Below are 22,894 nucleotides of genomic sequence, written 5' to 3'. Positions count from 1 at the left end.
GTCTAATGGTTTAAATTTATTAATTTAGACAAATGTGTATTTAGCAAATTTGATGACAACGGTAATGGTGTCATGATTTGTTTATATATAGATGACATGATGATTTTGGAGCGGATTTGTCACAAGTTGAGTGGACAAAATCTTTTATATATTCAAAATTCTCCATGAAAGATTTGGGAGAGGGAGATGTCATTCTAGGTATAAGGATTAAGAGAGACAATGGTAAGTTGATCTTGTCACAATCTCATTATATCGAGAAAGTGTTCAATAAGTATAATGCTAGTGATTGTTATCTTGTTTCAACTCACATGGACCCAAATGAAACATTGTTACCAAATGATGGCAATATCGTGTCTCAACTTGAGTATGCGAGGGTTATATGTTGTTTGATGTATGCTATGACGAGTACTAGCTAGATTGGATATCGTATTTGCGGTGGGGAAATTAAGTAGATACGCTAGTTATCCTAGTATGGAACATCGACAAGCTATTTGACGATGTAGACACATAATCGTGTCTCCACATATAAGGATCCAATGATCAAACATACCGCGATCTTAATTGGTCCGACTCGAGGGCAGAGCAGTCTGAAAAGTCATCTCAAAACTATATTCGACAATTGTTAAAGTCCTATTTCAAACCTAATTATTTATTCATGATACTCAATTGCATTTTGTGCTGAATCCTTTAAAAATCCCAACTAATTGTTTTCTTTAAATAAAAAAAATACTTTCAAATTTATTTTCATAATTGGATTTTATCCTATCAAATTAAATTTTCGAACTTAAAAGGTAAAAGAAAATCTTCAAAACGTGTTTTATGAAAAAAGGTGACAAAACATGTTTAAAGCAAAGCGGTGTGCTGAGCGCACCAATGTGCGCCGAGCACACCATTTTGCCACGTAAGTGTTTGTCTAGCGCACAAGACTGCCATGTAAACTTCCGTGTCATACAGAGTCCTGCGCCAAGCGCACTTCTCTGTGTGAGACGCATCTTTTTGTTCCTTATCTTTTCCAAAGCGCGTACCACATGTACGCTTTCTACTGGGCATGTCGCGTTAGGTGCGCCAATCTGCCCTTGACACGTGGATTCGTGCATGACACGTCATCCTGCACCTGGCAGAGCTGGCGCGTGAAGCGTAATTTCGTTTTCCTATGAGTAGGTTTTGATTTTTCCAGAATTAAAACACGTTTTTTCATATGGTCTTTACCACACACAACACTCGACCTTTATATTACAAAATTCATATTCTCTATACAAAACACATACAAACACTTTCAGATCTTTTAGACATTTAGATTTTCAGGTTTCACGATTACTCGTCCCAAAGATTGTCAATCTCATAGACTCAAGCCAAGATATAATTCTAAGAGTACTTGAGTAATATTTTATTTTTATATTGAAGTTACTAACAGTTTCTTTGAGGATTTAGATTTTTGATATAAAATCCTTCGGTTGTACATTATAATCCTTCTTTCCTTTTATTTATGTTCATACATTATATATGCTTGCCTAATTGTTTTATACATATTATACGATTTTCCTCAATTAGTTTTTATATCACCCAAATGTTATTTTTGCTAATCAAAAACCTAAAAAACTATTCTAACATTAATCAGATTAATTTGGACAGTCTGCTAAGAATCCAGTAATATTGATTATTTAATAACATACCACTAAAGAATACTCCCTCCGTCCCATAATATAGTGCCTACTTCTTTTTTGGGTCAAACTTTAAAATCTTTGACCGAATATTCTCATTTGTATATATAAAAAAACATATTCATGTGGGATCTTGTTAGATTCGTCTCAATGTGTAGTTTCATAATATCAATTTTTATATTTTTTATTAATACGGAATTGAAGATATTAAAGGTCAAAGTTACGTCTTGGAGACCGTGTAAAAAAGAAACAACCACTATATTATGGGACGGAGGGAGTAGTATTTTTATGAACTTCCTGAACCAATCTATACTAATTATTTTTGGAAATATTGACAAGAATAAGTCAACCTTTAAGCCATCCACTAAAAACAAGGCGACCTTTTAATTATCATTGAATAAGTCAATCTTTAATACCAATCTATTTTTAACAAGTCCTTGAATGTTATTAACTTATGTAACCAATTAAATATGATATGTGTAACTCTTTAAGGGAATGAGAGAGAACATAAAAATTACAAAAAAGAAAGAAAAAAAATCAGATTATTTGAAATTTAAGTTGTTTAAAATTGATATGTATTAAAGGTAGACTTATGCGGTAAATAATCAAAAGATGACTTATTTTTAGCGGACGAGAGAAAGGTTAACTTATTATTGACAATTATTAAACTTATTTGTTTTTTTTTTGTCTATTATTTGGTTTTTTTTTTTTTTTGCATAAACATTGACATGAATCGATATTTTAGAGGCTAGCAATGGGCAACATGGTTCATGACTATATGTTTGTACCCTCACCCCCAAACTCGATCTTGGGTTCATTTTGACTATCTATGGAGTATAGATGGGGAAATCTACTTTGAATAAGTCTTTAATTTTCCCCTACGGTTTCTCATATCTAATTAGGTTTACGAGTCTTCCTTTAAAAAAATTTTGGCGACTTCAAAACATTTTCAATACAAAACCTTTACGATGGGATAGTCAAATCTAATACACGCTTATCTCGCGTAGGCGAAACAAAAACACGCCTATAATTTGGCGAATTCATTTGGGGAGTTTTAAAAATTAAATTTTTAAATGATTGTGTGAAAATTGAAAAATACGATATATACTTTTTTTATGCTTTAGAATGATATTACAGTTTTGCATATGCATGGCTATTGTCCAGCCACCATAAGGACGATCTACCTTGCATTATTAGCACATGCATGTTCCATGTGTGAAGTCACTCCCGAAAAGTTTGCGCTTCGTCCTTTAAAAAATCTTCTTGAACTATAGTGTCGGATCTTATTTATAAACAAACTTACCCAACCATAATATTGTTCTATTGTTCCTGATTTGAGAACTAAGTGGTAAGAAATCCGCAAAAAAAATGTAGCACGGGTTGCATGTGCAATTAAATGATAATAATATTTATAATGTGGAAACTTGGCGGCCATTCATTATGTTACATATAATAATACATAAGCAACGTAGCTATAGGAGGAAATTAGCGGGTGCGGTCTCTCTTTACAAAACGTAAAAGTCTATTATCACTCAACCTAGATTTGTAGGCTGATTTCTTGTATTCATACCATGTGAACTCCTCGTAAAAGCTTTCTTCCCCATGTTGCATAATGCAAGGTAAAGGTGCTATTTTTTCATGTAGAGGTGGGCCTGCAAAGAAGATCATAGAAATTCTTGATCTATTATTGTCTGCGAAAACCCTATGTTTCACACTCTTAAACCTTCCATTAGTCATCACCTGCAACCAATAGATGCATTTTAATTAAGTGTTCCTTTCAAAAAAAAAAAAGAGAAGATAAAAATAGAAAAGAAAACGTCATTTTAAACGTTTGCACAAACTTTCATCGCAGTTGGATCGCATAAAATTGTTCACTTTGACCATGGCATGGGAACACTCATACTATATGGAATATCTTTTAAACAAGTACACAAATGGATAGGATCGTAGCACTTTACACTTTCACTATTTAAGATTTTATGGAGCTTATCTAAATCTATTCGTACTATATTCAAGAGAAAAATATCAAAATAGGAAAATAAATGATAATCAACTACGTGTGAAAGAGGAATTGTTGTACGTTTTACATCTAATGCGTTTCCAGCTTTTGACCATTTGAAGTGTTACGCCTCATGCTGGCCTCCAATACATGTACGCCAGAATTGGTTCTTACATGAAGGTCTGTATATAGCCCTATATGGCTATATATCTTAAACTTTGTATTTAAAACCTATAGCAAAGAGAGATAGTGACCATAGGTGGGAGCTATATTATGATCGAGGTGTGTTATTATTTGACACAATTCAAAATTTAGTTCTTACATTTTTGTTAAAAAAACGATAATTTATATTTTTTTTATGTTTATTTTTACTTGCAATGAATTGACTTTTACACTATTCAAAAATTTCACTTAATTTATCTTTGGTGATTTATAGTCAAGGAAAGACATATTCATGCATGTAGCATCTTATTAGATTCATATCAATGTATATTTTCCAAAAATCTACTTTTTGTAATTTATAATTATCGGTAATTAAAGATATTAATGGTTGAACTTATGCATTGACAAGCGTAAAAATTAAACTGTTGCAAATAAAAAATAAACAGAGCAAGTATTATACTATTTCAAAATTTGACCATTTGCCGCTACAATAATATCGAAAATTTATCTGACATCTGCATCACTAGTAAACTCCCTACATATAGTTTTGAATCTGCCATTATTGGATCATTAGTACATTGTCCATTGAAATAATTTCAACTAGATGTTATAATTTTGGAAATTCCATATGATAGTCTCCAACTTTTATGTTTTTTATATGATAGCACTTCTTAAAAATTTTTTATACTTGGTACTCCTTGACTTTTAGCTTTTTTACATGGTAGCGGTTCTTAAATGAATTCCGTTGAATTGTCAGCATTTTTAACATTTATTAGTTTGGTACGCAAACTAAGAATTTTTCGATAGTTCAAACCATTAATTGAACCTTAAAGGACAAAAAAGTCCGCTTTCATTGTTAAAAAATGATAAAAAAAAAAACCCATTTTAAGTGCCGAAAAAGTCTCAATTTGCATGTAAGATTAATAATTGTCAAAAGTAACGACGATTTAACGAAATTCACTTAATAAATGATACCATTTTAAAAACCTAAAAATTCGGGACTATCAAATATAAAAATAATTAACAAGTACTGTTAACATGTACACCTTCCGTTTCCTAAAAATTTTTCTTGTTACCGTTCCTATAGATACCAAGGAGAATCCACTTGTGTGTGGTGTAGGATGGGTAAAGTAGGAGAGAGAAAGGGGTTAAGATAAATAAACAAATAAAAAGGGGTTAAAATAGGAGAGAGAAAGGGAGTAAGATTGAATTAATAATGTAATGGTGGACCATATGATAGGTACATGAAGGAGTAAAAAGGGGGAAAAAATTCCAAATAAGGAATAAACTAAAACTGGGAAGATCTTTTCAAAACGCATTTAAACGAAAAAAGGGAAGATTTTTAGGAAACCGATGAAGTAAAAAATCTTAAAAAAAACTTAAAGACTAACATGAAGAATTTCCTAAATAATTTTTAGTCCCGTAATGATCAGCCTAATGATAAATTTGGACTCCTGACCACAATTAGACTCATTGTCATCACGGTCATACTCCCAAGTCAGTGTTGTCCTAATCCGACCGTCTTTTGGAAACAACTTTATATTTTTATAGTTGTCAAATCAAGAAATTTATCATAAATCCAAAGTCTAATTCTTTGAATCGGTTTAAATTTGGAAATTAATGAAAAATAATCAATAAATGTTTTGTTTTTTGTTTTTTCAGAGCTCCCAGCTTCAAACAAAAAATTTAGAATTTAATTTAACTTTGGCAAATATATGACCGCATTGAATATGTTGGTTTCACTTTTCTTTTCAAGTTGTCTTTTATTGGTTCACCCTCTATTTCTTCTATTTCGAGAGTTAACCAACCCTTTAATTATTGAAATTTCATTGGCCACGCATACATTAAAATTTTAGTTTAGTGATAATTTTCTCTCTAATTTATTACATATATATTACAATATTCTATTACAATCGTGTCTATAAGGATTGATAACCTTTAGTTTTTTTTTTATCCATATGAATCACGGTTGCAGTACAAAATACAAAGAAATGAAAGGATGATTCAAACTTGTGATCTATTATCCACAATATCTCAATTTTAACCACTAGACCAAGACATCTTTGATATTAACAACCCATAAGTCACTCAATTGGTTTTCGAAAATATGAGAAATATGTAATGTTTAGTGTGTTACTTGTAACCATTAGAAAAATTCAGTCTCACTTCAATCAATCATTACTTAAAATCAAGAAAAAAAAAAGGGAAGGTTTACCTGCAAAGAGTCACCAACAAGTATGAAAAAGGAGTTATCATCAGGTGGAACAGAAACCCAATTTCCATTTTTGAGAGAAATTTGAAAGCCAGCTGTATTATTTGATCGGAGTACAGAGATTATCTGAGGATCTGTGTGCTCTCCAAAACCAACCAAATTTGTACCATTTAACGCTTCAAATGCATCAGGCTTTGGTGGATAATGATTTAGCCTGAAATATGAGTCGCTTTCATCCTTCTTTATTACTCCCTCTGTCTCTTTTTATTTGCTACAAACACTTTATCACAAAGACCAAGGAAAAGGGGGGGGACCACTGTACAGTGTGTGTACAGTGGGTGTGCAGTGAGTGTTTTGAAGAAAAATAATGGTGGTTAATTAAGTTGTGAAAAATCAGATTAGAAGGCAAAAAAAATAGTTGGCCCACATTTTTTTTAAGGAAGGCGCCAATTACATATAAAAAGAGGATTTCATTTCCCTCCAAAATTTGTATACAACCAATACAACTAAACTACTCCTATTCTGTTACAATTATACAACCAAAGGGAACAAAAATTTTCCCTCCAAAACATGAAAACCACCTAAACTATTCTGTTACAATTGAAATTTTACCAAAAAATTCAAACTTAAGGGGGAATTGAATTTTCCCCCTAAAAACATGAAAAAAATCCTAACAAATTCTGGACTATATATACACAACCACTTTTACACTTGCATTTATTATTTTCACCACTTCCATCAACATAACCAAACAGAGCAAGCAGCAGCCAGCCACCACCACCATCAAAGACACCAACCAGCAGCTTTAACCACCATAAAAACCACCCAGCAGTAGCCAATTCCTTGGGGGGGGGGGTTTGGGTAGATTAACTCTCAGAGCAAAATCATCATAGAGTTTTATACAAGCCATTTCTGATTTCATAGCTTCACTTGAGGAAAGCAAAAACAAACTATGGGGATGAAGATTCAGATGATGGTTTTGGGATAATATAAAGCAAAAACAGCAAGCAATGGGCATTTGAAGGCCAATTTTTTTGGCATTAGAGTGCAAGAACATTTTGTAAGTAAAATACAACATATAGGTTGTTAAACATTTTGTATATGTAGTTAAAAACATTTTGTACTAAATCTTACATTTATAATATGTAAACATGTTGGGTTATGTTAAGTTAACAAAATAAAACACTTGATATATCATCCATTAAAAAAACAGTTAGTAAAAATAAAAGTTCAAGTTTAGTTAGGTTTACAAAAACTGTAGTGCAAAAAACAGTTAGTAAAAAAAAAAGTTCATGTGAGGTTAACAACAAAAAACAGGGTATCATTGTATCAAACAAATGATCGAGAAAAAAAGAAAATCAAATTGAACATTGTTTCACAAAAACTTCAATTAGATTTCATTTTTTTCTCGATCATATTTAAGACAAAATGATAATGAAGGCCAATTTCAATAAAACACAGATCAAGGCATGATTTAAGTTCCTCTCAGGGAGTCCCCACTCATCCATATTACTCAACACATGCTATTAAAACAGAGGAAATCATGAAAAGAAGAGCACAAAAAATTGGTGGCAACATGAGTATACTGGTCTTAAAAGGCATAATGTCCTTAGTATAAATCATCTGACCTCATTCATCATTGAGGAACATAGTGCACCTCTCATGTAAACTTTGTATATGTCATTAAACCAAAATTGGACAGCCAAACAAAAACCAAAATATAACACAAATGCCTCATCAATTCTTTATACTACAATTCTATTCATTTGACCACTGATTAAATGCAAAATGGAGTAACTATTTGGATGTAACATCCTATTTCATCATAGAGGATCACACCAACACACACACAAATAAAGACAAATTAACATATATATAACAAAATATCATATAAACAGAACAAATCAAGGGTCAAATGCACAAGTTTTAACAAATCAAGGCTAAATATCATATAAACAGAACAATTCAAGGATTCAATGAACATGTTTTAACAAATGAAGGCTAAATATCATATAAAACAACAATTCAAGGATAAATTTAACATGTTTTAACAAAACAGGGCTAAATATCATATAAACAGAACAATTCAAGGATTCAATGAACATGTTTTAACAAATGAAGGCTAAATATCATATAAACACAACATATATATACAGCTCAAGGCAAAATTTCATATAAACAGCACAACTCAAGGCTTAAATTAACATGTTTTAACAGATCAAGTGAAAATATCATATAAACAGACCTAATGGAGGCTAAAATCAACATATATAAACAGATCAAGGCAAAATATCATAAAAACACAACAACTCAAGGCTTAAACTAACATGTTTTAACAGATCAAGTGACAATATCATATAAACAGACCTAATGGAGGCTAAAATCAACATATATAAACAAGATCAAGGCAAAATATCATAAAAACAGAACAACTCAAGGCTTAAAACTAACATGTTTTAACAGATCAAGTGAAAATATCATATAAACAGACCTAATGAGGCTAAATCAACATATATAAACAGATCAAGGCAAAATATCATAAAAACACAACAACTCAAGGCTTAAACTAACATGTTTTAACAGATCAAGTGACAATATCATATAAACAGACCTAATGGAGGCTAAAATCAACATATATATACAGCTCAAGGCAAAATTTCATATAAACAGCACAACTCAAGGCTTAAATTAACATGTTTTAACAGATCAAGTGAAAATATCATATAAACAGACCTAAGGAGGCTAAAATCAACATATATAAACAGATCAAGGCAAAATATCATAAAAACACAACAACTCAAGGCTTAAATAACATGTTTTAACAGATCAAGTACAATATCATATAAACAGAACCTAATGGAAGGCTAAAATCAACATATATAACAGATCAAGGCAAAATATCATAAAAACAACAACTCAAGGCTTAAACTAACATGTTTTAACAGATCAAGTGAAAATACATATAAACAGAACAACTCAAGGCAAAATAAACAGAAATTAAACAAAACAAGCCAAAATAAACGGAAATTAAACAAATCAAGGCAAAATAAACAAGTTCATAAACAGATCGAGGCATAAACAACATGCGTATAAACAAATCGAGGCTAAAACATGAAAAAAAACACAAAAACCTAAACATGCAATCTAATCAAACGCAACCCCACAGGCAAAGCAAGTAAAAAAAACTTCCTAAAATTTTAAAAACAAAGATTTAAGTTAAGGAGTGGACCGATCTGAGTCAAAATTTGAAAGGGGACTCTCCGAAACCATTTCGAGATGGTTTTTATACCAAGAGAGGTAAGCTCGCCATGATTTAAAGCCTTCCGGAGGTGGATCTTCCAATTTTCCAGGTTTTTTGCCCTCAAATACACCACCAAATTCAAGATCTGGTGGTTTTCTTGAAGGCGCGCCACAAGACCAACAAAACGAACCAAAATCCAACGTTTTTTTGCAACCCTAGAATTTTTAGCCTCCGATCTAACTCGTCCATCAAATCAAAGAGCCGTTTCTTTGATTTTGGAGTAAACTCATCCATGAAATACCCAAAATCACTCAAAATACCGAAGAAACAGGGGACTCGTTTCTGAAATCACTCCAAAATGACAAAATCTAGGTTTATAATGATCGCAGAGAAGAGTAGATAATTAATCTACTGTTTTTTTCAACAATTTTGGAGTAAAAAACCCTAGATCTGAGGGTTTGAAGAAGAAGAAGAGAGAGGAAAGTCACAGTCAGAAGGAGAGAGAGAGTCAGAAGGAGAGAGAAGAAAATGACGGAAGTTATGAGATTAGGGTTTTGGAGGGAGTGGTTATAGGGGGGTTGGGGTGGTGTTAAATGGAGTAAGTGGGGTAATAAATTGAGTTAGGTGGGTTGGGTAGGTTTAGGGAATTTCATTAAGTGGGCTAATTTTTTGGGCTCAACTTTTTGATGTTTGTTTTATTATCATTTGTAGTAATGTTGGCAAATGTAGCAAATAAATTGAGACACCTCTAAATGGCAAAATGTAGCAAATAAAAAGAGACGGAAGGAGTAACTTACTTAGCACATTCTTGTCTTCTCCTTTCACATTTAGCCCTTCCGCCATCATTTCCAACACTCGCACCGCCAATTTCTTCATTTTTGCTATATAGTTCATTATTGCATACCTGCACATGTCATACATACAACTTTATAGAACTATTATCATAAAAACCATACAACATGAAATATTAAAACAGCAATTCTGGTATATTACTCAGGTAAGAAAATCTTTATGGTCATATTTTTCTCCCACTTCTTTCACTGAAATCAATTTACCTAATTTTTATTTTTAAATAAAAAATTAGTTATTGTGGCATGAGATTATTATTCTTAGGTATCGTTTGGTTGCACTTGGGAAGTTGATCTTCCCTTGATTTTTTACTTCCCATGAAATTTCACTTCCTAGGAAGTAAAGAAAATTGTTTGCTAGGCTATGGGAAGATGGAATTCCCATGGGAAGTGGCACTTACCTAGGGGGAACTAGGTAAGCAACTTCCCCCATTGTGTGCGAAGTAGAATTTCCTAAGAAGTGCAAATTCCCATGATCTTGCCAACCAAACAACTTCATATACTTCTACTTCCTAGGAATTTGCACTTCCCATGATTTGTTTTGTCAACCAAACAAGGCCTTATTATATACTCTCTTTGCTTTTATTTATTTGTTACATTTTCCAAAAAGGGTTGTTTTTTTTTATTTGCTATATTTTCTTATTAGGAGACTTGGCCCACCAAAAGTAATAATATTATATTTGTTTCTCACTTTTTCCACCAAAAAGTACTACTTTTTTCCCTTTTCCCACTCTATTTAATGTTAAAAGGGTCAAAAAGTACACTAAAAAAGAATGAAAATGACATCTCGTAAATTCTTGTGTAAACCAAAACGTAGCAAATAAATAAAAGCGGATGGAGTATATATTCTATTAGTTGCAACATTTATTTTTTCACATTTGTCGAAATTATACTTTGAATATTAAGATCTTTTATTGAGTACTCGCTCTATATTTTTTTTATCTTTCCTACTTTGACTTTGCACGTTTACCAATGCATTTATTCTACATTAAATATATTTCATTACATATTAGTAAGAATTATAATAATTCAATATTAATAAAGTACTTATTGAGATGAATCAAACAATACCTCACATGACTATATTTTTTTCTTATATGTTGAGAAAAATCTAAAGATTCTCTCTAATAGTGAATAGTGTCAAGATTATAAGTGAGAAAGATAAAAAAAAAATACAAGGGAGTATAAGTACATTTATAAAAATTTAATATTTTAAATCCTCGCATCGAGACGAGTCTAATATGACTCTACTTACCTATGTTTTTATATATAATAATACGAAATAATTTAATAAAATTGACTAATTAATAGTGTCACAAAATCAAATGATGTAAAAAAATATATTATGCGGCTGCAAAAAATATGCACAAAAATAAGCTTGTTTTGAAAAGTTTGACTCTAGATACTTTATAGAATTTACAAAAATACCATTGTCATGAGTTCAAATTTTGCACTTTTCGTTACCATTTTATGTCCGGCTTAATATTACTGGTCTATAAAACAAGCTTTTCATTTTATACTTTATGTCTTTATTCGTTCCAAAAGCTAGTTTATGTTTTTATTTTGACAGTCAAACTTTAATAATTTTGATCAATATGGTCACTAATATATATATTCATCTTATACTTTGATTATCTTTGGTGATTTATACTTTAGGAAAAAACAGAGCCAAATGAAATTTTGTTAGATTCGTCTCGATGTATATATATTTTTTTAATATTAACTTTTTATAATTTTACTAATTAATAATTGAAGATATTAACATTCAAATCATACATCGACAAATGTGAAAACATGAGACGGTGCAACTATTTTTAAACGGATGAAGTATAAAATTACATGCTCATATGCAGTCTTATTGTATTCACCACAATATGTTCATCCGTTCCATAATAAGTGAAACACTTACTATTTTAGAACTTTTCAAAATAAGTAAAACATACCTTAAATGGAAAAAAAAAGTTATAAAATGACAAGAATACCCATCACAAACTAGTGTGGTTTGCTTTTCTCTCTCCTCCTTTTGATAATAAGAAGGGTATTTTATGACTTTTTGGCTTTTGAAAGTGATGTTTATTAAATCTTGTGTACAATTCCTATGTTTCACTTATTATGAAACGGAGGAAGTATATATAATATTAACTTTTAATATAAAATACAAGATACGTTTTGAAAACTGTGCAAAAATAAATGAAAACTATATTTTAAGACATGATGGAGTATTAAAAAAATAAGGCAATGGATAACTAAAATCAACTAATTAAATGAGGTGCACACGTAATATTAGGAATGAGTAGGAAATAAGTTTTTTTTTTTTTTCCTGTGATATACGTCTACAAACTTTACTGGCCAATAAAGCCAATCATATTAGTTAGCATTAACCCAAAAAGTTAGAGAAAAGCAGGGGAATGGCAGTGGATAACAAAAAAAGAGAGATTTTTACCTGAAAACATCAGGGTCTTCGGGGGAAATGGAGTGACAAATTTGAGAAACAAACTCGGGTGAAGCAGAAAGAAGAAGATACTCCAGCCAACCGACGTCACCGTTTGGTCCAATGTTCTTATTACCATAACCAAAAGGTTTAGGAATTCCTGCAGCTTCTTTGATAAATTGAGGCAAGCTAAAGAATTTACTAGTTTCATCTTCAAGTTGAGAAATCATTTGTAGTGGAACACCATGATTTATTACCTTAAAAAAACCAAATTCTTTACAAGCCTTAACAATCAATGATTTTGCATCAGGATTTGTTAAGTCTATAGTTGGAATTGTGGGGAAGAACAGTTTGGTATTAACTGGTTTGCATGTGTTTATGAATTGGTTTAATGCAAGTTGAGATAAAACTACCATTATTTTTTCTTTGGTAAAAAATGTTGCAGTTGAAAGTTGGAAGAGAGAAAAGATGGATAAGTTGACTGATGGAGAAATGAGATTGTTTTTGCTGTTGCTGCAGCTTTATATTGACAAATGGGGTGAAAACTGAGAAAGATATTGCATGAAAAAGAAGACGGGGGCAGGGAGGGTGTGGGGTGGGGGTGTGGGGTGTGGGTGTGGTAGGGGGTGAAGTTCCAAACTATTATAGGAAGCCATGTGGCATATGAGAAAGGTAGCAAAGCTAAAATAAAAGTTAGGGGGGCGGAAGCTCGGGACAAGGATATGTTGTAGAGTTTTATCCCATTTAAAATCCTTCTATATTTTTTTTTTCCTTTTCAGATCATTTAGAAAAGTAATATATATTTAAAAAACAAGTAGTATATCTAATAAACAAGTAGTATATTTTATCAATAAATTAATATATTTTATCGATAAAGTAGTATATTGATATAAAAAAATACCATTATGATAATATAACTATAACAAGGTTGACATGATAGCTTCTTATATATCACTTTTTTGTTTATTAATATACTACCTTTTGTAACAAATCTACTATTATTTTATTAATCATACCATCAAAAATCGTTCTCAACAAAAATAGTTTAAAATCGTTCTAGTTTAGGCATTTCTTGCATATTTTAAGGTCACTTCGAACTATGTTTTGTGGTTTTTTAAATTCCTTTTTTGGACTTTATGAAAATTTGACGCCAATAATTTTAATTTTGGAGTTTTTTTGGAGCAAGCTTGCATTAAATTATCAGTATGATTTGAAAAAGTAGCATATTAAATAGGAATTTTTTGTAAATTTGGGAAAGATTATGAGTATTTGGTGACTTCATTCGAAAAACTAGGAAGCGTTTTGTGAAGTCTAACTCCCTTTGAAAGAATATACTATGAATTATGATTCTTTGAGATCTACTAACTCACCGCACTTTTCAATTTAAATAAATTATATGTCAATGCTAGCTTTCAATTGAAAATCCTCTTTCGAATTCGATAAATCATGAGATATCTGCAAAAAGATAAATTGAGGGTTGCTCCCTTTGTATTTTTCACTTTCTCACTTGGAATCTTGACATTCAAAATTAGAGAGAAATTTTTAATTCCTTCTCTATAAATAAGAAATAAAAATATAGTCATGTGTTATCTTGTTTGGTTTGTCTCAATGAGTACTTTCTTAATTATTCATTTGTTACATTTTTAATTAATATGTGATGAAAAAGGTCAAAAAAGTGAATTGACAAATACGCACAATATATAAGAGTAGGAAAGATAAAAAAAAATTATTGAGGGATTACTAACTATTGGATGATGGAAATTCCTAATTTCAGGAGGGTGGTAGGGGGCGGAGCTACAATCTTTTACAGAGAGCCAAGTATCATATGGGAAAAGTAGCAAAGGAACAATGAAATTGGGGGCAAAAGTTAAGGACAAGGATATGTTATAATGTCGCTTTAAACTATGTTTTGTGGTTTTTAGGATCCCCTTTTGAACTTTATGAAATATTATTGCAGCGAGCTTGTCTTGAATTATCATTATTCTTTGGAATAATATCATATTATATGGCCATCTTTTGTTTTTTTTTTTTTTTTGGTGTGAAAAGAGGGGCTAACCCAATACAATGAAACGGAAACAAAACAAAGAGAAATAAAAGCAAGATAAACCAAACAAAAAGGGAACAAGTAAAGCAAAACAAAACAGACTCCAGACACTAACACCTACATTATTCGACACAACCCAACACCTAGATCGTGTCAGCTAAAGCACGCTGCGCCGGCACCAACCGAGGCCATGCCACTCCTCCAAGGTCCTCCAATAAAACGGTTCGAAGGTCCTGCGGGACCGCCTCCAGAACTACGAACTTCACACCGAGCTCGACCCCATAATTCGCAAGCCAATCCGCAGCTCGGTTAGCTTCACGATAACAATGCTCAACTCTCACCACCCAATCTTGATTGCGGATGAGGGCAATGCACTTACGGATAATATGAATATATGGAGAGTTAGAGGGTGGATCCCCTTCCAACAGGCGAACAACAACCTCCGAATCCACGGACAAAACAACCTTCCTATGACCCCCATTTCGAGCCACACTTAAACCTCTCATTACTGCAATCAACTCCGCTCTAGTGCACGAGCATTCACCACAGTTAGCAGAAAAAATCTCAAATAGCTCTCCACGATGGCCACGGATTATTCCACCTGCTCCCGCTTTGCCCGGATTTCCCTTCGAAGCCCCATCCGTGTTCAGACGAACCCACCCTAGACTCGGGTACTGCCACCTCACATACACCTCCTGCCTCACATTACCATGCCCATTTCCTTGACATTGATTTCGCATACTGGCTTCTCGAACGTCTTTGACTCTCGCAAATATAAAACTCACTTGGTCCAAGGGGATGCGGGGTTCCGTGTTAAAGCATCGTTCATTGCGCCAACGCCATAGCCACCAACAAGCCACACTGAAAATCTGCGGCCACTCCTCTTCATTTCGGAGGTTACGTTTCTCTAAATTCCCTAGAAGCCAATCTCGCAGTGGCAGCTTCCATCCCAAATCATCCGTATCGACTCCAATTAGCCTCCAAACTCGTTTCGCAGCTGGACAATCCCGCAACAAATGGAGCGAGTGCTCCTCAATCTCCCCACAAACGAAACAACGAGGATCCTCCGTCAACCGTCGAATGAACCTATTACCATTTGTCATGAGACGATCCTGACTCGCTAACCAAATGAAAAACCGGATTCGTTGTGGAACCTTAACACCCCACATACTTTTCCACCCTCTCACTTCATCTATTTCCGGCTCCGACTCATTCCGAATGATTTTGAGAGCTGAAGCTAGTGTGAATCCGCCCGCGGGAGCTCCATTCCAGAAAATCTCATCCACCATCTCGTCATCGTCCACTAGGTCGTGAGCCGCTATTTTACCCAGTTCTTCTTTATTCAGAAAGTTAGCGAAAATCTCCCACTTCCACCCAGTGTTATTATCCCACATTTCACGAACTGTAACATCCTGGAGTTGTAGTGGGGGTTCCGTTCTAGCCACCTCAATTAAATGCTTGTTAATAGCCCACCTATGATGCCAAAAGAAAGTTCTATGCCCATTCCCAACCGCCATATTGACTCCCTTTCTAACAATATCCACACTACTCATGATACCCCTCCAAGCGTTAGAAGCATTCGGTTTATCTTTAAACATGTCAAGGTCACAACGCCCCTCATAATATTTCGCCCGAATAACTCTCGACCAAAGAGCTGAACGTTCGGCCAAAAGTCTCCATCCAAGTTTGGCTAAGAACGCGGAATTCGCTTGTCTCATCTGACGGATACCTAAACCACCTTGTTGTTTTGGTCTCGAAATTTGGTTCCTTGAAACCATATGAACATTACGTTCTCCTTCCTATGACCCCCATAGAAATCCTCGCGACTTACGATCAAGCTCGTCACAGGTAGACCTCGGCAACTTAGCAGTCTGCATTGTATAAAACGGAATCGAGCTTAAAGTAGATTGCACCAAAGTAGCTCTCCCCGCCAACGATAGAGTTTTCATTTTCCAGCCCGCTAATTTGCCATTAACTTTGTCTACTAGGTACTGGTACTCCCTCTTAGAGCTTCGACCATTAATTATCGGAACTCCAAGATACTTGCCTAGGTCGTCTGTTTCTTCCATGCCCAAAGTCGCACCTACTGCTTCTCGGATCTCAAAGTTTGTATTTTTTGAGAAGAAAACCCTAGATTTTGCGAGGCTAATTTTGCTCCCAGATGCTTCGCAAAATTTATTTAAACAACTCATAATCACTTCAGCCTGATCTACCGAGGCCTCACCAAAGAGTATAAGATCATCCGCGAAGGCAAGATTCGAAATATGAGGCCCGTTTCGACTTGCTCGCGTTGGTTTCCATGTCCCAAGTTGGACTTCTCTCTCTATCAAATGGGCTAGTCGTTCCATACATATGACATACAAGTAGGGAGATAAAGGATCTCCCTGCCGAATCCCACGTGTGGGTTGGAAAGCCTCTAATGGTTCTCCATTCCACAAAATGCGAAGCTTAGCCGAAGTAACACACATCATGACAACGTCGACCATTTTTTGGGGAAGAGAGAGTTCTAACAAAGATTCTCGAAGAAAGGACCACCTCAAGCGATCATACGCTTTCTCAAAGTCAATCTTAATAGCCATGTAACCCATCCGACCTTGCTTGTACCGCATCGAATGAATCATCTCTTGGACAATAAGAATGTTGTCCGTAATTTGCCTCTTCGGAACAAAGCTACATTGGGTTGGTGAGATCAACATGGGCAAAACCGGCTTTAATCTATTAACGATCACCTTCGTGACTAACTTATACACTATGTTACACAACCCGATGGGACGAAATTGATTCGCTCGTTGTGGAACATCTACCTTCGGAATTAACACCAAAAATGCATCATTTAGACCTTCCGGAAATTCTCTTCCCTCCAGCACATTTTTCACAAGTTGGGTTACATTCGGTTGCACTACTTCCCAGTACCTTTGAAAAAACACCGGTTGGAAGCCATCCGGTCCCGGGGCCTTAAACGGCTGCATGTCTTTTAGTGCTGCTACTACCTCACACGAAGTAAACGGTCGAGATATTAGGTCTCGGTCATCAGCCGAAATTTCAGGGAAACACCCCCAAAGCAGTCAACCCCCTTGCATTACTCCCTCCTCCTCTTGAAAAAGCTCACTCCAATATTTGAGTACCAAGGCCTTCACTTGGGAATCATCCATGGTCCAGTTATCAGATTCATCTTTTAAAGTCTCAATTCGATTTTGCCTTCTCCTAATTAAAGTAGACAGGTGAAAGTAACGAGTATTTCTATCACCATCACTAATCGCCTCCATGCGAGATTTTTGGAACCAAAGTAGTTCCTCCTCATTCAACACCTCGTCCATCTCTCTACGCAACTTCGCTTCTAATTTCGCTAGGTGGGACTGTCTACCCGACGCAAGAATAGATTGCACTCCCTCTAATCTTGCCCACAGCTCAGCTTTTTTACGAAAAATATTGTGAAATTCTTCTCTATTCCACTTCTGAAGTTTGAGCGCGAATTCCTTTAGGAAAGGCACAATCGGAGCTCCTTTTTTCCAGTTCTCATACACAAACTCATGGAACTTAATTTGATTCATCCAGGCTGCTTGAAATCGGAATGGCTTAGTCGAGACAGGAATGGGGGCAAACCCATTGGTACTCACGATTATCGGGCAATGGTCTGAGGCAGCTTTCGGTAAATTTCGAACCGCGCCTTCACTAAATCGCATCCTCCAATCTTCATTCACTAGGCCTCGGTCTAACCTAGCTGACTTAAAAGTCTGACTCGAATTTCCTCGAAACCAAGTGTGACTGGGCCCAGAGCACCCCAAATCAATTAACTCATTGTTGCTAACCCAGTTAGAGAACTCACGACACCGACGCGACATCTCCGAGCTTTCACTTCCATTTCTTTCGTTCATTGTCATTGTTTCATTAAAATCTCCCGCTAACAGCCATGGACCAAAATAACTATCTTTTATTTTTTCTAACTCTCGCCACAACTCTTTCCTCAAAGTACTGTCTGGGCTAGCATACACTGCAGAAAACAACCACAGGTCCTCCCCTAGTTTACGGATTTCCACAGTAAGATGTTGAGTATGCGAACCATACGAGGTAATAGATACAAAGCTTGTATCCCAAAGGAGCCAAATACCTCCGGAGAATCCCTGGGCTTCTACTCGTTGCTGACCTTGAAATCCAATTTTATCACAGATTTTTTGGGCTTGCTCGCCACTCAGGTGGGTCTCTACTAGCACTACCACTGATGGCTTATTGATTCTAACTAATTCTTTAATGATCGGCACCTTATTGCCTGCTCCCTGAACGTTCCAAACTAGAATTTTTATAGACATATTAAACATTGGGAAAAGAGGATACCTATCAAACTCAAGAAGAGGTACCATAGGCAATGATGTCAGAAACAATTCCCGCAATGCCCTCATGGGTCCGTCCGTTACATACGGAATTCCTGCTTCCATCATTAGAAACGGGGTCACATTCTCCGGTGGAAGATATGCATTGAATTCCAGTTTGGCCTTGTTGGCCGTCGGGTGCACCTCAATTTGAGATGGACCTTCCATCGGGGTCTCGACAAAGAATTCCAGGGGAGGAGGAATCTTGGAGACCAGGGTTATTGGTATCATAGTTGAGATCCCGATGAGTTTCTGTCGGCTGCACCCCGTTTTGACTGATCGCCGCCAAGTTCACAGTAGGGTAGTCTCCCAGATTTTCTTTTCCACTCGCCTGAAGTCTTGGGTTTTTCTTTACGCCACTCTTACGAATTTTTGGGCCTCGAAGAGTAGCAAGTTTGCTATTCGAAGATAGCGGAGTCCTATCGCCCTTAAAGGATATTTTCGGCCGTAATCTCGGGGTGGAAGAATCTTTTATTAAAGGGAAATCTTTCCTAATTACAACTGCTTCCTTAATTGTTTCCATTTGTATCATATTGTTCTCCTTAATTTTATCTCCAACTGTTTCCTCCGCTAAATGGGCGCTTTCCAAATTTGTCTCCACAATAGTAGCTGATTTTCCACTAGTTTCGCCAAAAATTTGCACGTCACCCAAACCCTGGGTAATAACCCGACCCATTCCAGGGGCCCAATTCCATTTTTCTTTTATCCTTACGTGTTTCCGGGTCTGGGCCGACTACCTGAGCCGTTAACTCAGTATCCATGGGAACTTCATCGTTAACCTGGAGTATCTCAAATCTCGAACCCTTCTCGCGTTCCATCCCTTGAACACCCCTGACATTATCCCTACCAATATGTGGTTTAGGTTGACGGGGAACAATGCCCTCTTGAAGCTTTCGTACCTCCATATTATTACCCAGAGCTTTATCTTTTAGAATGTACTTCCTTCCTGGTTTTTGCACCAACATCCAAGCGCCATACCTATCCTGTTGGTCAACTGATGGAGCTCCATTTTGCGCACGAGGCTCTTGGTTACCCTCCTCTCCAATACTATCACGCATCTGGAACTAAGTACAATTGTCCTCTTTGTGTCCCAAATGGCCACACTTAAAGCAAATCATTTTCAATCCTTCATACTGAATGATCCATGTCCTCTTATTAAGTTTAAACTTTGATAGCAAGGGTTTGGATAAATCCACTTCAATACAGAATCTTACATATTGACCCCTATCCATTGAAGCTGTATTGCGGTCAATTTTTATCACGTTGCCTATTTTGGATCCGATCTTATGTAAAATCTGCTTATCGAAATATTCCACTGATAGATGGGGGATCCTGACCCACGCAGTGAGAGTCTTGATTGGGGCTTCATCAGCTATGAAGTTTGGAACCCATTTTTTGATCGTAAGATAACTCTCCCCTATCATCCAAGGTCCTTGGGTGAGGACAAAATCATAATCTTCGAGATTACTAAATCGAACCACATAGTAAGCATGGCCAACATCAATTAAGGCAATCTCTCCCTTTAAGGTCCATTTTGCCTTTAACCTCCTCATCAGAACATCATACCCAAGTTTCTTATCAAATAACTTGATAATCAACGAGTTCTTCCATGGGACTCTGATTCTCCTTTTTTCCTCTCGCGTTAGCCTAATAGTAGGGCAAGCCAAATCCCCTGAATCATCATCTGATTCTTGTTCATCTTCGGAGATGATTTCTGAGTCCGGAACCTCTCCTTCAAACAAAGGGTTTCTTGAGCCCCCAAACCCTCTCGCTGCTTGACTATATGAAATAGTCTTGTTCAGATTCAATGTTGTATCCATAGTATCCGGTACCATGGACACATCATTACCCTCAGTAGGAGAATCACACTCCAATCTCTTAAACTTTTTATTCGACCTTTGCAGCAGGTCATTTTCCTCACTCGAGAGTGTTTTCGCTCGCACTTCTTCACTCGAGAGCATTTTCTATTACCACTGAAATGTTCAGCCTTGTTGAGATGCCATCTTTCGTAAACATGGGGAAATATGAGTAAATATTATGGAGATTTTGTATAAAAAATAGGAGGTATTTTGAGAAGCGTAATTCCCTTTAAAAGTATTACAAAACCATGATTTTTTTAAACTCTCAACTCAACGCACTCTTCAAATCAAATCAATATAATCTCAAGACTTGCAATTGAAAAGGCTCTTTCGAATCCATTCAACTGCAGACTATATTCTTTTGAAAAGGCATAATAATTGAGGGTTATTCTTTTTTCAAAGAAAATATGTTCCCTATTTTTCTTCTATATATTGCAATAATTTAATTCAATTGTTATTAATCTAGATAACCTAATAGATTTTAAGTAATATGATGTTATTGATCGAGTGATTAGCGGAATCAGATCGTTTATGTATGAGAAAATATTTGATTTTAGTATATTTTTCGATCTTAAAGCATTTCAAATTTACCTATGTGATTAATTTGAAGTCCAACAAAAATGTTATGTGAGTTTAGTTGATGGGCAAATCTTAGTACATGACTAGATTTGTACCTTCACCTCCGAAATCCACAACTAAGTTCATAATCATTGTAATGCAATTATTAAGGGTAATTACTGATACATTTGTCCTAATTTATAGTTTTTCCCTTGTTTAAACCAAATAAGTTAAATATTATGTATATATTACTCTTCAATTCCTCTAAATAATTTATTAGTGACTCCTTGTGATACACAAATACTTCTTTCCTTTCAAAAATTACCTTTCTTATAAAACAATAGAGAATTACTAAAGCATTATCGCCACATTTGAAAATATTTCGACTAATTTATAATTTTACAGCGTAATATAAATAAAGTACTTTCACCAAACATAAAATTTAATTAAAGGTCTAACAAATTGGAACTAATCATGCATGGCCCACTAAAACTAAACAAAAGTCAATATTGAAAAGTTAACTTCAAAGACAATGCAAATCGATCAATAATTTAAAATTCTAATAACAATTTGAAATCATCACTCTTAGATGCATCATGATCTCCAAATTCAAACAGTTTTGTGACCAATTGATATAAGTGACTATTGACCAAAAAATATAAAAGAATTACCATAAGATTAATAAACCACAAACTATGATAAAATATATAGAGCACATAATCAAAAGACTTGACACGAGTGGAAAAATCCTTAAATGACACAAATAAACTGATCATTTTCTCCCGAAATTGGATCCGTTAGTTCAAGTTATTTGGTCGCAAAATGTGGAATTAATTAACTAAACTGGGTTGCAAAGAACCATATATCAGTTAGAAAAAAAGCTGATTCGGTTCTTTGATAACCCGGATCAGTGTAGTGGCCGAAATGTGCTTGGCCCAAAACATGGGTATTTAAGGTGCACAATGATCCAAGCACCAACCCATGTCTCAGCTCTCGTCTCTCCGATCCCTCTTTCCTCTCTCCCCAGCCGTCTCACCCTACCTCTCTCCTCACCACCACCATCGACTACCATGAATACTGGAGCCCACAAATACCAACACTAATTTCTCTCCCCTATTCACCCATGAACACGAATACCACTACCCATGAACACCAACACCACTACCCACGAATGACCGACCTCTTTTTCTCTCTCATCGACGTTGTTCGCCATTAATTGCGCATGGGCTTTTCTTCTCACTCGTCGTTGCTCGCCTCTCACTTGTCGTGTTCTCACTTGCTATCGCTCGTTTCTGGCCAGAACTATGGTTTGTTCAAGTTTTTTTTTTGTTTAATTTGTTAAACTTTTGTTTTGATTAATTTTATTTTTCTCTAATTTCGTTTAGCTTTGTGCTCCAGATTTATTTCTTTTTGTGTAATTTTATGTAATTCTATATTTATTTGTTTTTTTTTTGTAATTTTCATGTAATTGCACCAGATCTAGAATTTTTTTGTGTAATTTCATGTAATTCT

General features: G+C 35.0%; 3 protein-coding genes across 3 annotated transcripts; all 3 read right to left on the bottom strand.

The window, feature by feature from the left end:
• Positions 1–3,048: 3,048 nt before the first annotated feature.
• Positions 3,049–13,162, bottom strand: LOC104883800 (gibberellin 2-beta-dioxygenase). Its single transcript, XM_057391162.1, has 4 exons — positions 12,567–13,162; positions 10,067–10,179; positions 6,038–6,282; positions 3,049–3,401 (listed from the first exon to the last, which is right to left on the bottom strand). The coding sequence occupies exons 1-4, from the start codon at positions 12,968–12,970 to the stop codon at positions 3,147–3,149; spliced, it is 1,017 nt and encodes a 338-aa protein (XP_057247145.1). The 5' UTR covers positions 12,971–13,162; the 3' UTR covers positions 3,049–3,146.
• Positions 13,163–17,663: 4,501 nt separating this feature from the next.
• LOC104883809 (uncharacterized) lies at positions 17,664–19,031 on the bottom strand. Its single transcript, XM_010668371.1, has one exon. It carries the CDS (start codon positions 19,029–19,031, stop codon positions 17,664–17,666), a length of 1,368 nt encoding a protein of 455 aa, XP_010666673.1.
• Positions 19,032–20,029: 998 nt separating this feature from the next.
• LOC104883810 (uncharacterized) lies at positions 20,030–20,926 on the bottom strand. Its single transcript, XM_010668372.1, has one exon. It carries the CDS (start codon positions 20,924–20,926, stop codon positions 20,030–20,032), a length of 897 nt encoding a protein of 298 aa, XP_010666674.1.
• Between the last annotated feature and the right edge of the window lie 1,968 nt (positions 20,927–22,894).

Source organism: Beta vulgaris, chromosome 8 (genome assembly GCF_026745355.1).
Source record: "Beta vulgaris subsp. vulgaris cultivar EL10 chromosome 8, EL10.2, whole genome shotgun sequence".
NCBI lineage: Eukaryota > Viridiplantae > Streptophyta > Magnoliopsida > Caryophyllales > Amaranthaceae > Beta > Beta vulgaris.
Note: the sequence above shows the minus strand (reverse complement) of the source record. Positions and strands in the feature narration are given on the sequence as shown.

Excerpts from the sequence above, each read along its gene's own strand:
- LOC104883800 (XM_057391162.1), bottom strand. The coding sequence starts at position 12,970 with ATGGTAGTTTTATCTCAACTTGCATTAAACCAATTCATAAACACATGC. Across the intron at positions 10,180-12,566 it reads GAAGACCCTGATGTTTTCAG|GTATGCAATAATGAACTATA; the intron begins GTAAAAATCTCT and ends TGACATGTGCAG. Across the intron at positions 6,283-10,066 it reads CAAGAATGTGCTAAGTAAGT|TAATAAAGAAGGATGAAAGC; the intron begins TACTCCTTCCGT and ends AGACAGAGGGAG.
- LOC104883809 (XM_010668371.1), bottom strand. The coding sequence starts at position 19,031 with ATGGAAGCAGGAATTCCGTATGTAACGGACGGACCCATGAGGGCATTG.
- LOC104883810 (XM_010668372.1), bottom strand. The coding sequence starts at position 20,926 with ATGCTCTCGAGTGAAGAAGTGCGAGCGAAAACACTCTCGAGTGAGGAA.